Source organism: Lepisosteus oculatus, chromosome 17 (genome assembly GCF_040954835.1).
Source record: "Lepisosteus oculatus isolate fLepOcu1 chromosome 17, fLepOcu1.hap2, whole genome shotgun sequence".
In the NCBI taxonomy this organism is placed as follows: Eukaryota; Metazoa; Chordata; class Actinopteri; order Semionotiformes; family Lepisosteidae; genus Lepisosteus; species Lepisosteus oculatus.
In genome coordinates this window covers 7,272,691-7,289,434 of record NC_090712.1, presented here as the reverse complement: position 1 = coordinate 7,289,434, position 16,744 = coordinate 7,272,691, and the positions used below count along the sequence as shown (strand labels likewise).

The following is a 16,744-nucleotide window of genomic DNA, read 5'->3' as shown; positions in this document are numbered from 1 at the left end:
TAATTAAAACAGCCACAAAAGCCTGCTTTGCCACTAGTTATACAATAAACTATATAAAACAATTGTTTGTGATACTTGTATCCTGAAGACACTATTTACAAGAAGCTCTGGTCTTCAGTGAAAATTAACTGGCAATTTATTAAGAGATTCAGACAAATAGATTGACCATCAGAAATAATTACCTCAGCAATGACAATCAATAGCAAAGTGCTTATCTATAACATGGCTGCAATACTGTAAAATAAAATTACACTTGAAGTAGGACAACTTTCTAGTAATGAGCTAAATCATCTAGCTTCAAATGATGGGTGGCCATAGCATCTTACAAAAACGCAGAACTCAGTGCAACAGAAATAATTATTCTGCACGCTGAATAATATACAGATACATCTCCATGTACAGCTTAAAACATTCTGCTACATAAATGAATTGGGTTGAGTGTGGTTTTCAATTCACCTGATCCAATGCTCTGAACTGTAATTACTAAATCACTGGATCACCTAAATCTACAGAAGAGCAAAACTTCAACAAAAATGTAATAAAACATTTTAGCTCCAAGGCTTGGCAAAGGCAAGTCCCCTGTTGTGAAATTCACCATTAATGATGAAAATTAGCACATTAACAGAAGGCTAATAAAAGATCATGTTTCAAATACTGAGACACCAAATCCCAAAGCATATTGGGCTAGATTTATCAAACCTTCAGAATGAATTGTAACTATGCCATTTCTTTGGACAAATTCCATTTTTTAACGGTATGCTCCAATTACTACCAAATGAATAAACACTGTGGCACCTTTTATTTTGTACTCTTTACAGACATCTTCTTATGCCATGAAAGTTTCTTTCTTGGAGGTTGTCTTTTTTCATTTTCAAAAAAGTGAGAAATCATTCTATGTTTGAGTTGGAACATCAACATAATGAGGTAGATAATCATAATACAAAATAAGGTAATGGTCCTTTGCAGCCTACGCATTCTGACGCAGCTACACACCTGAACTACTTCAAAATAAGGTAATACCTTATACTTGAATAAAAAGTATAAGGTACAGTATTACCTGCAGTCTTTGAATTTGAATTAAAGAACATGTCCCCTACAGTATATTGGGAAACTGTCGTTTGTGATCACAAGTATATAGTATATAAAATAAAGTATATAGGCAAACACATTGTAAAGTTACAACATAATACTGTCAGTGAAATCACACCTACACCACTTAACTGTAAATTGTATTCCTGTCACCTAAATGGCAGTTTGAAGTGGCTCTAACAAGCATCAGTTATTTAAGCAATATCAGACACAAAGAACGCTTTTCCCAGGAGGAACTGCCTGTTTCATCAGTTAATGGAAAAGATGAAACTGAAGGCCATACACATCAGCCAAAAGGGCACCATCTACTGGGAATATACAATTTTCAAAACGATTTTTACTGCTCTGATAAAACAAAAACAAAAAATGTTCTTTCTCCAGTGCTCAATGCAAATATAAAGAACGGATCAGGATTAAAGCCATATAAAAGAAAAAAAAACAAGATTTAATATTTCAATTGATTAAACATTCACTGAATCAATCGGAATGACTACATATGCAATTTGATATGATGTTCCGCCACTAGTCACCATTAATATCAAAATGTAATTGTATAAAACCAACTGGGAACACACTGCCTGAAGGTTCTAGTTCACTTGTGCGACTTTCTTCAGGGATTCTGTTGAAATATAGCTTCGACCATGAAAGGACCAGTATTGCAACAATACGTTGTTCCAATATGGTGGACAAGACTTTTGATTGGCTCTAAATTTTAAACACAACTCTGACCCAAGTCACACCGCAATGCTCAACCAGAAACGGGCCGAGACAGAAACAGATGGTTATAATATAAGTCACCTTGTCATGCTTATGACTGGGCAAGGCAACAACAACAAAAAACCCATGTACAAAAAGAAGAAACACAAAATGTAAAGAAAACCATAACAATACCATACCCAATTGACACAGTGATATAGTTAATTTGTAAGGAAGAATACTAAAACCATCCTTTTTCCCTGCAGGATTATGAACTACATACTGTAGATTTGTCAACCAATAATGTCATTTGCCTACAATGCAAGCAAGGACATAAAGTAACAATAATTCAGGATATTCACAATTTAAGTCTTAACAGTTACAAATTATAAGGATGGAAGTTAACAGACATTCCCATTTACACTGTAAATGGCTAAGTGTATCACAGTAAAGAAAAACAACAGCAATTTACAGAACCAGTTTTATTTTAATTTTCAACTATCATACACATTCAAGTGTCAATCAGCACTGTTACACAAAAGTACAGTACAATAACATTCACTGTGAGCTCCTTCATTGACTGTTTTCCTTCATTTCTATTATGCTTGGTTAACAGGTCTCAGGGTTTTAGAGAACAGGCAACAACAAATGATATACGGGCTGTTTAATAAAAAAAAATCTTACAATTGGTTAAATAAATTCTACTGCATGACTGAGAGATCTCATATCAAAACAGCACTCAGTTTTTTTATGTACATATTAAACTCAAAGTGAAAGAAGGCATTTGGCAAAAATTAGACTGTAATATGCTCATTGAAAAATCACCTTGTGTTTCCATTAATGAAGAGACTTGTGTTGAGTTTCTATTGGTGAGAAAAAGAACAATAAAGGGAAACAACACAAAATATGTAACTTCACTAAGAGGAGCTACTGGCTTTTCATCTGTATACAGTCTGAAACATTTACTGCTAATGGAGACTCAAGATGATTGGCCAGCACACTACAAGTACGAGCTATAGTGCTTGGAATTACTGGGCAGTACTCTGTTACCCCTGTATCACTGAATATACCTGCTTTGATTATCAAAAAACTACTTTCTGATTCAGCTAATGAAGACAAACAAAGGCATTACTCTCACTGCAAAAGAGGAATAAACACACTGCATTTAGATAACTTTGTTCTGTTCCAAGGCCCAAAGACATGTCTTTCTTTGGTGAAGACACAGTTTCTTCCCTTTGAGTGCAACAGAATCCACCAGAAAATAAATGTAAACTGAAGATACACAAACAGTACACTATTTCCATCCTCTGCTGTAAACTGCCAGAGAAGGGTAAGCAAATATGTCCTGGAACTATTTTCTTTAAGTGCCTTATGAGCACTATCATGTGGGCAAAATAAGCTTGATAGGCTCTGTACTGGGTTGATGAAACAAAACTGGAACATGGAAAAAATAAAGCTTGACAAAAATTTAAAGGAAAATTAGTTCTTAAAAATATGCATAAAAATGCTGATTACCCAAGAAAATATTACTTTTTATAAGAGAAGGGAGATGTAGGACCCTGGAGTTTAAACAACCTCATCAGGGTGCAGTCACATGGTTCAAGCTATTTACCAAAGGCGAGGAGTCTGACACCAGCCACATCAGGCCATGCATGGTTGTGCATGCAGTTTTTAAGCATTTATCAGCGACATTTAGAAAAATGCCCCAGATAACCGATTTTAAGGAAAACAAATTTAGTTGAGGTCAGTAGTTTGAACAGGAATGTGGAACACAAGAAATGTAAAAAGAAGTTTTACATGTCAAATTTCACAGAACATTTCTCCAACAGACATGGGAAGGGAAGGATTTGGAACTGTCCAGGGCTTGTACAGTCTAGTCCTGTACTCATAAGCATATTCCATCAAGTATGGATGCTGTTTGTAAATCCAATTAAGCTTAAAGCAAGAGTCTGTAAGCATTTGGCTTATTTGGAGTCTTTCAATTTTCGCGTACAATGCAACACAGAGCACTAATGCTGACAAGCAGCATTGCAAGATGTTCTGTGGGTAATGCATTAAAAGAACAAATATCCTTTTACAGGTAAAAACTTTGGTGTCCTATTATAACTTTAAAATGTACTCTTGAGGGTTAAGTGTTAAAAAATTATAACCACTATAAGTCAATGTACTGCTTGTTGTTGCTACATTATGCCTGTGCTTATATGGGCAAGTCAACATCCATAAACATCTAATCTTTTGGCAAGTTTTAAAATTCCTCCAGTTTTTTTAAATTCGTATCTTCAGAAGGCAAAACAGCCGTGGATTAAGTGCATATATATATATACACACACACACACACATCTACATAGACAGTAAAATATGTAAGACGAACAGCAGAATCCAGTGCTAATTCTAACATTTGTTAGAACGCCACAGCTTAGTTTTTTCTGAGGTGAAAGTAAACTTTTACCAGTGTTTTTATATATTTAATGCCTTTTTACAGCATAGCTATACAAGACCAGCTTATTTAATATCACCACAAAAGGGTCAATAGTTTATAATATTATAGAGCTAAACAGAAATGCACCTGTCTTTAAAATCAGTGCAGAACACATTGCATAAAATTGCTTCTGAACCAAAATAAATAAAACAGATGAATGCATAGTACATTTAAGTAGCAGTTGGGTATAACCATGCTTCTTCTGATAAAAGCACTAACAGTACAAAATAAGTTTTATTGAAGTTGTTTTAGTAAACACAATTAAAACAAGACTTTGCCAGAGCAGGTTGAAAAAAAACTCAGGTTCTATATTTCAGGCATAAAATATCAGCTCTGGAATTTGTCCTCCCTGCACTCCTGTTCCATTGGTGCTGTCAGATGAACACTGAAACTGGAAAGTAACCTTTCCACACTGGACCTCTGTCATTCCTTCTTGTCCGAAATAGCTGAGTTCGTTGCCATCGAGGACCACGCTGGCTGTGTAGAAAGTGTCGGGCTCAATCTGCACTGGGTACTCGAACCACACAGGGAAGGTGTTGCTGGAGCCGTCGGAGAAGTATTTGCTCAAGTTCTGCCCCAGAATGACCCCCTGACGTTTAAGTTCAATCTTGGCACTGTACTCGGCTGAGCCACAGCTGGACCCATACAAGCCAAAGCCAGCAATAAAAACCCGCTTGTCTACAGCAAACTGGATGCTGTCGCAACGGCCTCGGTAGCGCCACTGGTTGCTCCTGTAGGCGCAGGACTGGAAGCGGTGACAGCGCTGGGGGACCAGGCCTTTCCTCGGCTTGCTCACAAACTGCAGCTCCGGCTTTTTGGCTGCCGTGTACCACAGGAAAATGTCATTTGTCTCATTGAGGGTCAGCACGCCTGACTGGGCGGCCCCGTTGGCAAAGTCGTCCAAAGCCATCGTGGGGATTCGGATGAGATAAACCGCTTTCCCCAAGACCTTGCGCTTGTTGTCTATGGTCACGGCCAACTCCTGCCTTTGGCACTCAGCCTCGGCCCAATTGAGCGCCGCTTCAAAGACGACAATCTCCTTGGCATTGAGCGTCTCCCTTCTCAGGATGCTCTCGAGTGTCTGGGTATCGATATCGCAGAAGCCTTCCGACTTAAGGGCCAGCTCAGCCTGCGCATCAATGACTTCCCAGCACCGCTGGGTGAGGTCAGGCTCCTCAAAAAGGCAGCTCTGTGACAGCAGAACACAGGCATTCTTGGCACTGAGGCTCGTTTCTAGGAAGTTGACACAGGCACGAGCCAGGTGAGGGACAATATACTTCTTGGCAGCGTACAAAGTGGCCAGTACTGTATCAGCACCCAGATCAATTTCATCACAATATATGTACCTGTAGATGACAACAGCAAAGTAAGACTCCCATTAAAACTTCCATGCAATTACGTCTTTCCTTTCACTTAAATTGTCTTCAGTAGCTAGTACTTACACTGTCATGTAATATAAGTTTTGACTTGTGTCTACAGTTCAGTGACTTGAATTCATCCATTATGCCAGTAGTTTTGTTACATACTTGTTGGGCACAGAAATATGGGGTACCATCATAAGCCACACAATTGGAGGTTTTTAAAAAGAATGATTATATGAAATACACCACTTTTGCTCATTCACAGTAGAGGTCAACATAAGGTTTTAGTACTTAGTACTGTGTTATTCATAAACGTTTACAATATTGTATTTCACAGCACTGTAAGATCTCCCTCCTCTAATCAGGGTTGCCCAGTCCTGGTCCTGGAGGGCCTGTAAATTTGCAGACTACCTAGGTCTCTTAAAAGCACCTTCACCCAGAGAGCTAGGAAGAACTGCCACATTGGTCCTACTATACGGCTAATGAACTGATATAGGTTCTTAAGAATTAAGTTGAAACCCCTGTTCTACACACACCTCACCACTCTGTTCCTATTGAAATAATGTTAAATTGTGAATTGCTAAAGATTGCTAAATAGAATTATGATCCTTCATCTCCTACAAAAGATGACAAAAAAAGCCTGCCGTTGTCTTGAGTCTTGTTGACAGACATACTGAAAAGGGAAGAGAAAAAAAGAGTACCAGTACCAGAGAACCAGTAAAAATCAGCAGACCTACTTATATGAGCTTGACACACACACTCTTTGCTACACTTTTGTTTTGTTGGACCTTATCAAGTTTCTCAATATTTCAGTGTAAACAAGCCTTCATCAAGACGTGATCAGGATTTTAAGTGGAAATGGTAGAGCAATCACAGGGGGAACTATAGGTGACACCAATTATGACCTTTAAAGGCAAGTTCTGGTCTGTGTATCATTTATATTTCTGATGTTTGGTCTTAATACTACGCATCAGTAAAATATTTTCTTCTTCAATCTCTAAGAAAATATTCTCAACACACAATGCTTCATGTTCAATACAAGTATAAACACCAATACAAAAAAGCATGACTTAACTGCAGAACTTTTAAGTGGTTCAAGAAACTATTTTTCAATCTTGAAAAGTCATGAACTGATATTAGTTTTAAAAAAAAATTAAATCATCTAGATAAAAGATTTCTACCCAACTTTATTCCTTTTGTTTTATAGGCATAAACTGCAGGGATTAAAAATTAAGTTTTTGATAATACCATTAACCTCATGAAAGAGTTTAAAACAAGGGAGCTTAAAAAAAAAGAATTTCCTGACTTTTATAGTCAGGAAGAAACAAATTCTCCCACAGCCTTTCAGCTGGAGTAAGAGTGGAAAGAGGTACTGTATCAGCAGTGACAGTGAAAGGAGCCTTACTTCAGCATCGCAAGGAAAGCAGCAGGTTCCACATCTGGAATTCTGATTTCATCATTGTCTTCTGCTAGTTCACCATAGAACATGGCATGAAACACAGAGCTTCCCACAGCCAACACATACTTTGAAAGAAAAAAGGAGAAATTAGCACACCGCTACAGAGATGACCACAGTTTTAGAGAAAGTTGTCAGTAATTCATACAGTGCAGCCCATACGTATTGGGACAGTGACACAATTTTTGTTGTTTTGGCTCTGGACTCCTGCACATTGGATTCGAAACGAAACAATGACTATGAGGTTAAAGTGTAGAATATCAGCTTTAATTCAAGGGTATTTTTACGTCTATATTGGGTGAACCGTATAGGAATCACAGTCCTTTTTATACATAGTCTTCCCATTTTAGGGGACCAAAAGTAAATGGGCAATTGGCTGCTCAGTTGTTTCTTTGCCAGCTGTGTATCATTGCATCATTAGTTCATGCACAAGAGAGCTAACAAAAGGTCAGAGACATAGCCAAAACATTAAGTGTGTCAAAATCAACTGTTTGGTACATTAAGAAGCAAGAACACACTGGTGAGCTTAGCAATAGCAAACAACCTCGTAGACCGCGGAAAACCACAGTAGCGGATGACAGAAGAATACTTTCAATCCTGAAGAAAAAACCCTTTTCAACTGTTGAACAGATCAAGAACTCTCCAGGATGTAGGAATAAATCTGTCAAAGATGTGTCTGGGACAAAGTCTTATGGACAGATGAGATGAAGATAAACCTGAACCAGAGTGATGGAAAGAGGTGAAAGTGTGGTGAAAAAAGGAACTGCTCATGATCCAAAGCATACCATCTCATCTGTGAAACATGGTGGAGGTAGTGTCATGGCTTGGACATGTATGACTGCCAGTGGAACTGGCTCGCTTATCCTTATTGATGATGTTACTGCCGATGGTAACAGCAGGATGAATTCTGTACAGAAGCATCTAATCTCCTCAGATCCAACCAAATGCCTCAAAACTCATTGGATGGCTTTTCACCTTGCAGCAGGACAATGACCCCAAACATATTGCTAAAGCAACTATGGAGTTTTTCAGGGCCAAAAAGTGGAATGTTCTTGACTGGCCAAGTCAATCACCCCACCTGAATCCTATTGAGCATGTATTTCACTTAAGACAAGACTGAAGGCAAAAAGCCCCCGAAACAAGTAGGAACTGAAAATGGCTGAATAACAGCCTGGCAGAGCATCACCAGGGAAGATACCCATCGTCTTGAATGTCTATGGGTCGCAGACTTCAGGCAGTCATCAATTGCAAAGGATTTAAAGCCAAGTACTAAACATGACAATTTTATTTAAGATTATGTTAATGTGTCCAATTACTTTTGGTCCCTTGAAATAGGGGGGCTATGTATAAAAAGGGCTGTGATTCTTATATGGTTCACCCAATATAGACATAAATACCCTTGAATTAAAGCTGACATTCTGCACTTTAACCTCATAATCATTGTTTCATTTCAAACCCAATGTGCTGGAGTACAGAGCCAAAACAACAAAAAATTGTATCACTGTCCAAATAACTACAGACAACACTATATGTACGGTGACAGGAGATAAGCAAGAAAGTATCCCTGTTTGTATAACTGAATATACAACCACCCAGCAGCTGACAGTCAGTCATTGAGATCACTCATTTTGTTTCCCATTTTTATTCAAGCGTAGGAAAACGAGTACAGTTCATACGTCCCAGCCTGACTTGTCAAGTGATGAATCAAGAATACAACAGAAGCATCTGGCATGTATGTGAACATTTTATGAGCTAGGACAACTTGCTTTCTTTACAGAACCTGGGAAACCGTAAAGCATAGGACACTTTTAATGAAAAAATGAATAAGTCTTCTGAATAATTCTTGATTACTTAAGTTTCTTAATTGACCACCACAAAGGAAAGGTATACTTTTCACCAAAGAAATTCCATATGAAAATTTACAGTCTAATAATCATGCTTACAGATTACCACTGTGAAAGGAGGTGAAGAAATGAACACGCATAATCCCCAAGGATTTCATAATATTTTTATCCTGATGGTCTTTTTCAGAAGAAAAAAACTTCAGACAGAAAACATAAATGGTTGTTAAAGAAGTTCACTTGGGACTTGATGATCAAAGAAGAAACCAATTCAAAATGACACAGATGTTTCATACTGTGAAAAAAGGCAAAAGAATAAAGGTTTATATGAACTCTTATTAGCGAATGAACATATCAGTTAAACAAGTCAAAATGTCCAGAATTTCTTAACATGGATATTATTCACAATTACAGTTTAAACGAATTCCATGCACCCCAACAATCTTAGGGAAGATCCCAATCTCTTCATCAAACCCCCCAAAAGGGTTGCAAAATTTATCTAAATATTTCCTATTTACTTTAAAAATCGATGGACCTCAGTATTCCTCTATTATTAACGCTGTTTTTATCCTTAATGTGAAAGAACATTTAAAATATCCGGCAGCTATCCTACTGACTGTTACATAAATATGTATAAAAAGCTGCAACATATTTATGAGCTGCGACCAAATGGATACAAAGATCATTTAGCATTAATTCTTAATGCTGTTGATTCAAGTTGCTTCATAAAGACATTTTCTGTAAAGTATCTAGGTTAACATTCTTTTACACAGCAAAGAATTTCTTAAAACCAATTACTATAACCACATCTTGTTTCTTACAATCATGTAAGCACGTGTGAGCAATTCATAATCATAAATAAGGATGCACAGAGAAACTTCTCAGTTATAATTCAAGGGAAAAGCAATGTTCTGCAATAATTCACAGAATAAAATGCATTTCAAGAAAGAATAAGACAGCAGTCATAAGAACCCAGAATGAATTAAAGGCGCATAAATACAGAGAAAAATACTTAAAGATGTCAAATAAACAAAAGGAAAGATTAAACATTGCAAGCACAGATTTAAGCAACTGCATTTGCAACTCCATACTTTTGACCTGTTATAATGGTGTTTCAATATAAATTTCACAATCTCTGTAAAAGAACTCCTCATCACAGAACTCCAGGAGCAAAAAACAATACGAAAGGATACACAAGTGACCACTTGTAATATATTTTGAAACAATAAACCCTAATAGAATAGTCTATATTTCATATACTAATTACTACGAACTGCCAGTGATCTCTTTCAGACAAGAGTGAAGTGCAGATTCTTGTTCTTAAAATTGTTTTACAAAGTACAATTAAAAAGTGTTAGGTTCTTGAACAGTAAAAGATTTGTAAGATATAAAAATGTAATTGAAAATAACTACCTGAAAATAAGAATACCAACTGACTGGGAGTCAATATAAATAATTTCATAATTTATAAATGTAACTGACATTAACCATGAAACATTACCACTAAAGAAACTTATGTTGGCAACTGCTGTTTTACTTTCATTATGAAAAATAATTAACCAAATCATTTGGATTAGTGATACGCAGCATCATTATTGATGAGTAATTCCGTTTTATTCTGCCATTGATGAGATGTGCTACTTTCAGGAAATGATTACACAAGACCATCTCTGCGTCAATGTCTGCCGTTAAAGCTTACTTTGTGTCCAGGCAACCGCTGAGTCCCTCCAGGTGGGCCAACCACAAAATGAACATCTGCCATCAGCTCATTGTTAAACATCACTGCATTTCTGGAAGCAAGAGAAACACACAACACTGCATCAGTGTGGCCTTAACTTGGACAACTCTACCTCCCATCAGAGATGGAAAGAAGATTTTTTAAAGCAAAATCAGCATCTGCTATTGTACTGTAAGTGTAGTTTTGATATTTATTTCTTTCTTGAAAGCAGGACTCAGAAAATGCAAGCAAACTAAAGTTCTCGGGTCTGATGGCGAGAGGTGAGAAATACTTCTTTTGACATCGAAGCTTGTTTAAATATGGGAGTATAAAAACTCATGAACCAAACACTTCACTTTAGGACATTTTGGACATTGCATTAAAATCAGCAATTCAGCTGAAGTAGCATTTTGAAAACAAAAAGCTTCAAACTTTGGAGAAGAAGAAACAGACCGTTATTGTGGGGAAATAAAGAGGAAAAGCACTTGTGATGTGTGGCACCACAGAACGCAGCAGACTTTCACAGCCATGGAATTTGAGTGGCCCAAAAAAAGAAGTTGCTACATTGTGTAACCTTTAACAAAATAAAATACTACTACTACAAAGAACAGATTGCTTTGACTCCTGACAATTTAACTGTTGCAATTACAGTTCCTTCAGAACAGATTTTCAGCAAATTCTGTGCATGGCTGTTTCAGAAAGGTGAAATCTAAATGCCTTCTGCAAGGGTCATTTTCTTTAATCAAAAAGTGAAACATGTCAAAAGCATAGCAAGTGATGTCTCAACAAACTTCAAATCCTAAAATCCAGAAACACTTAAATATCACAATACATTTAAAAAACAACAGCACTCCCACTGAATGCAAAGAGCTGCTTGCCAGTCTGGGGTTTTCCTCTGTAAATATTTCTTTTAACCCAGAACATACTCTACACCCTCTGCATATAACGGTCTCCTGTCACTTGTGTTTACCCCTGCAACTGGAGCCCAGGCAGATGCACTCTATAATTCACTGGACGAGGCTGCATTCGATACTAGTATACCCTCCCATTTATCAAATATAAAGTTTTCACTAATATTTCTACATGAATTACTGGGAATAATTTACTGTAATCCAAAACACACCGTGAGGCTGGTTTCTACTGTCGCGGACAGTGTTAGTTTTTTTTTAAATACCACAAGTCCTTGAAGGTCACTCCACCTCCAGGTGCATGTTTTCTAAAGAGCAGCCTATATTTAATGCAATAAAATATTTAACTTAGGCTGCCTTATTTAAAAAAAAAAGATACAGTTACTACAACAAGTGGTACAGTGCCACTAAATTAATGATGAACGAAAAACCACCTGTAATATATCCGTCTACAAACTTGGTAGTAAGTATTCTGGTGCAGGTCAAGGCTGATTTAAGATACTTCCGAATGAGAAATGTCCCCCTTTACCTACCTTTCCCGTATAGTGGGGTACAGCCCTTGCCAGTTGGTTGTCTGAATGGTGTTGTTGTTGTTCAGGTTTTGCTGCTGGAATTGCTGGACCGAGGAGGTACTGGCTGGCTTCTTGGTCGGGAAAATCTCTGCAGCCATCTTCTTCTTCTTCTTGGTTTTTAAGGTGATAATTTCATAGCACGCTGGAGGCAACTTCGAGTTTGTGGGGCTCCCCTTCTTTGAACCTTTATTGGACCTAATCTTCACTGACTCTGGAAGCATCAAGAAGAAAGTGAGACATTTCATGTTCTTTCCTTTGGCATCTACCATGAGTGTGTTTACCTGCTCAGCAGTTGAGTGACATTCAAAAACATTAAAAAGGAGAGAGTCTCCGGGATAGTGCAGGAGCCAGCCAGCAGAACACTTAGCAGCAGCAATCCTCTTTTATTTCGCCCTCTGAGAGCAGAATTACTTTTTTCCTCCTCCTCGCAAGTAGATCACTATAATCTGATCAAGTAATTGACTCTTTTTAAGTCTGATCCAGTGCTTGACAGTCTCCCTTGCGCTCCATTATTTTAAGTTATCAAATGAATCGATCGCTTGCTTGCTCCCTCTCCCTCGCTTGCTTGCTCTGCCTCGTTTGACAGACCTAGATTTAGTGTTGCTGCAGTGGTGCTACCAGCACCACGTCTGCACAAGGATACAGTTCCCAGGGATTCTGAGAGAGATGCCTGCTACAGTAGTCTGTGCTGGGTTGTTTTGCTGACTACAGGAGTTGAATGGATGAGGAGAGTAGAAATTGTAACCCCCGCAGATGGAATCAGGAGTCCAGAGGAAGCTGAGCCAATAGCTGGACTCAGTGTCTGTGATTGGATCTAGCAACATTGTGTGGTGCCTACTAGAATATGCAAAGCTCTCCCAATTAAAGTGACAGCATCTTTTTGTATTCCAGTGACATACTTTATTGCAGTTGATCAACTGTAGTAATTTTTATCTCTGTAACATTACAGGCCATCAGAGATTTGGGGAAATCAGCATTAAAAACCTACACACAGCAAGCACAAAGAGAAAGATGCACTCTTTTGTAGGATTTAAAAGATTTTTCAGCTTTCTACACTTCAGATACTGTTTTTTTCCCCACATTCTTACTTAAACCTGTAAAAAGATAACATTTTATCAGATAGTTAGTGGGGAGAGACACAAAAGATATACACCTAAAGTCATAGAAACTAGCCACTGCTCTTAATTCCACTAAATGAAACAACCCAGGCAGACCTTACAGCAAAATAAAGAAGGTGGAAGACAGATTCAAAGGTTTAGAGAAGACGTGAATTCACTTCTTTTCCACAAAAGAGTCTTTTATGGGAATAACATTTGTTTTTTCCATGTCCCTGTTAAGTTTGCCTCTCACAACCCAAAAAAGAAACCAGTTTTTCACCTGTATTATACCTCTATTGGGGCACGAGTGTCACTTAATGGGAAAGGGATAAACTGAAGGTATTTTTAGTTAGTATTGCCCCTCCCTCCTCCCTGCTGAACAGCATTATCTTGCCCAAATACACATCTTGATGCAAAAGGACACTTGTTTGCTCCTTTGGCTTTTTTTCCCCTTTTTAACTTTGCATTTACATTACAGTTATGTTCAAGTCCTCGTTTTGATTTTGTAACATTTTCATTTTTAGGTCACTGTTCCATTTTGCTGAAGCAGACAATTAAACGCTAATTTACTGTACGGACACAGGCAAGCCACTTACACAGCAGAGGCAGGGAATACAGTGTATGCAGATCAATGGTAAGGCTAGAGCTTCAAGAAAAAGGTAACCACTGCGTAAAACACCATGAAGAACAATTAAAAAAAGCTCAAAGAAAACAACCCAGCAAGACAACAATCTAAAACCACACATTCTCCAGGGTGGCTACAATTCAGAGACTGTTTGAAATCAGTGGTGTCCTGTCTGCGCATGAAAGATGTAGCATGTGGAGAAGGAGAAATCTGGACTACAGCTGTTTACTCCAAGAGGAAAAAGAGCAGCAGCAGCTTGTTGCATACTCAAACATAAGAACATCATTTGTTTTCATCCATGTGACAACTATTCTATATTGCAAACCAACTGGATACTGTGCTGAATGTGGGATAATTTTGCAGAAGTGCAGCTGCACAACCAATATCTCAAATACTGCTGCACTGTTATGGTTGGTTATAGTACATTAATGGATGCTCTGCAATTCAGAAAGGCCAGTGACTCGGTCTTCATACTGAGTCGAATAAATGTCTTGGTACAAGTTTCACACTTAAGATATTTATTAAAAATAAAATTTACTTTCCCCCTCCCGCTCAGATGCAGTATCATCACTCTCAATTCAGACTGCACAATATCAACTAAATTTCCAGGTTTGGCCTAAATTCTCTGGTCTGCTGTTAAGCTTCACGTCCAGCGAAATCTAATTTTGCAAACACGAAATACTGAAATTGACAACGACCTATATTCATCTCTATACATAAATGACCTACCTAGCAAATAAACTACAAAGGCATCAAGTTTCGAAATCCACATTTGAAACAAATGCCCTGGAGCTCATAAAACATTTTTAAAATGAAGGGAACACACACACAATCAGCCTCAAGTAGGCTTTTGACCCCAGCACGATGCAGTCATGGAAATCTGGGGATTCTACAATCAGGCAGTATTCCCCGACTCTACACATGACTTTCAATGACTTATCTGTCGCAGTCAAAATTCGTGTTGAAACTGAATACTTTTATGGTGTACGCTGACAACTAATCATATCGTTAGTTTACATGACAGGAAGCTGCAGAATGCATCCTTCTCGTTCATTATGATCATCATCATCATCATGGGGGTAATTAAGACAGCAAAAATCATGCAGGGACAGTTCTGATTTTTTCCATCTACGTGGCAGAGAAAGACACTCTGTATCTGTCCCATTCCTTTAATAAAATATAGGCTAGGTGCGTTGAAGAAAAACATATATAATAGCACAATCTATTTTGAATGGAGGGGGGGGGGGGGAGAGATGCAGGCGGTGATTTAATTGACCTACAAGAATCCTTCATACTGAATTTACAAACCAATAAAAAAAAAATACTAGCTCCCATTTCCCAAGTGTTAGGAACGGCTTGGCGTCGGATCTCTTCATACTGTTTCCTGAGACGCCAGCGTGGGGCGATTACAAAGGCAAGAATGGGTGCAACAATATTACAGTGAATATCTCTAGTGTCCTTTACAGACAAATATCAAGACATTACTTTTCACCTCGAGCAGAACCAATAACAAGCCGCGCTGGAAACACTGATTTGCAGACTGAGAGGGGACTGATTTATAAAATCAAAATGACAGCACCCAGCTTGCACCCCTCCCATCTCTGTCTTAATGGCTCCTTCCATTTTATCCATAGCAGAGTTAAAAATAATTTTAGTTTAAAAACAAAAGGAAAATAACTACACAAAGCCAGCAGCTGCGTAAAAAAACAAATGAACAGGACTTTGCTACAAGTGAAAATAAAAGTTTTTAATAAAAAAAAACTGCTGATCACCGAGACATATACTTTGTAGCAGAGCATACCGTACCCAAAGTCTTAGTAAACATTTAAGCACCAAATCCACAATACGTTTCATTTAGCCAGCGCAATTTAGTTTCAAACGCTTCCATTCATTTTCGTGCATAAAAAGAAACATTCATGTTTGCAGTTGTTTGTACACTTACCAGCCGAGCTTCCTCTGAATTTTAAGCAGTATTTTAAACAACTGTTGTTAAGCAACCGACGGAAAGAGCAGAAGGCGCTTCATTCCTCAGCCAAGACTGTTCCCAAACAAAATGGTATGAGGTTTATTGCCACTCATTGCTTGCTTTTAAAAGTAGAGCACCGTTAAAACGAACCAAGGAACCACAATAAAAGTGGGCCTGAAAGTAAGCACACAAGTCGCTTCTAGCACACAAACTTCGGCTGCATCCACAGAAACTCCATCTATTGTTTGCAAACAGGACGAGTGTGTCGAAGACCCCCCTTAGTGGGCCCCTTCTTACTGAAGTCCTATTGGAATCGCCAGGGTGAGGCTCACGCACAAGAAACCATTCAGTTCAGCTCAAATCATTTGGAGCAGACTTCAATGTTATCTTTTAGATTTTTATTTTATGACCTTTGACCATATGCGTTGACATCATTCCCTGCTCCACTAAATAGTATGAATCTATTCTGAGACCATTCAGTTTCATTTATTTTCTAAATAATATTCGTTATGTGCAGAGATCTTAAAGGTTTTTAATTGTAATCATTAAGAATACTGATTAAAATGACAGTTATAACAGCATAAATTCAAAGGTAGATGAACTGTGTATTAAACGTATACAATGGTGATTTATTTCAGACTTCATTTTTCATTAACAATATTGAACATTTAACGCAATCGTTGCAATTCAGTAATTTTTGAGTAATCATTGTTGGTTGTTGTGTTTCAGTAATTCCAGTGGTTCAGCAATATTCTAGTTGTAATTCTGGTGTTTTGTGTTGCATGTAACCATTTAACAAGGTATTAAAAACCAGGATTTGGTCCTGACATGATTTTAAATGCTTCTCAGTGTGCATTTGTGCTTAATGAAAGGCTTCTTTCTCTTTTATGCTTAGATTTCCTACATCTTTTTTTATGTTCCTTCATTGTAGAATATA

The 16,744-nt window shown here is 37.8% G+C and overlaps 1 protein-coding gene across 3 annotated transcripts; it reads right to left on the bottom strand.

Moving 5' to 3' along the window:
- Positions 1-2,252: 2,252 nt before the first annotated feature.
- btbd3b (BTB (POZ) domain containing 3b) lies at positions 2,253-16,082 on the bottom strand. Of its 3 annotated transcripts, none has more exons than XM_015363262.2 (5): positions 15,784-16,082; positions 12,081-12,330; positions 10,622-10,712; positions 7,031-7,149; positions 2,253-5,610 (listed from the first exon to the last, which is right to left on the bottom strand). In XM_015363262.2, exons 2-5 carry the CDS (start codon positions 12,215-12,217, stop codon positions 4,578-4,580), a joined length of 1,380 nt encoding a protein of 459 aa, XP_015218748.1. In that variant the 5' UTR covers positions 12,218-12,330; positions 15,784-16,082; the 3' UTR covers positions 2,253-4,577. The 3 variants fall into 3 exon arrangements, with proteins under 3 accessions (XP_015218748.1, XP_015218747.1, XP_006638641.1); XM_015363261.2 differs by lacking the exon at positions 15,784-16,082 and adding an exon at positions 14,859-15,044; XM_006638578.3 differs by lacking the exon at positions 15,784-16,082 and having other exon boundaries at positions 12,081-14,780.
- Between the last annotated feature and the right edge of the window lie 662 nt (positions 16,083-16,744).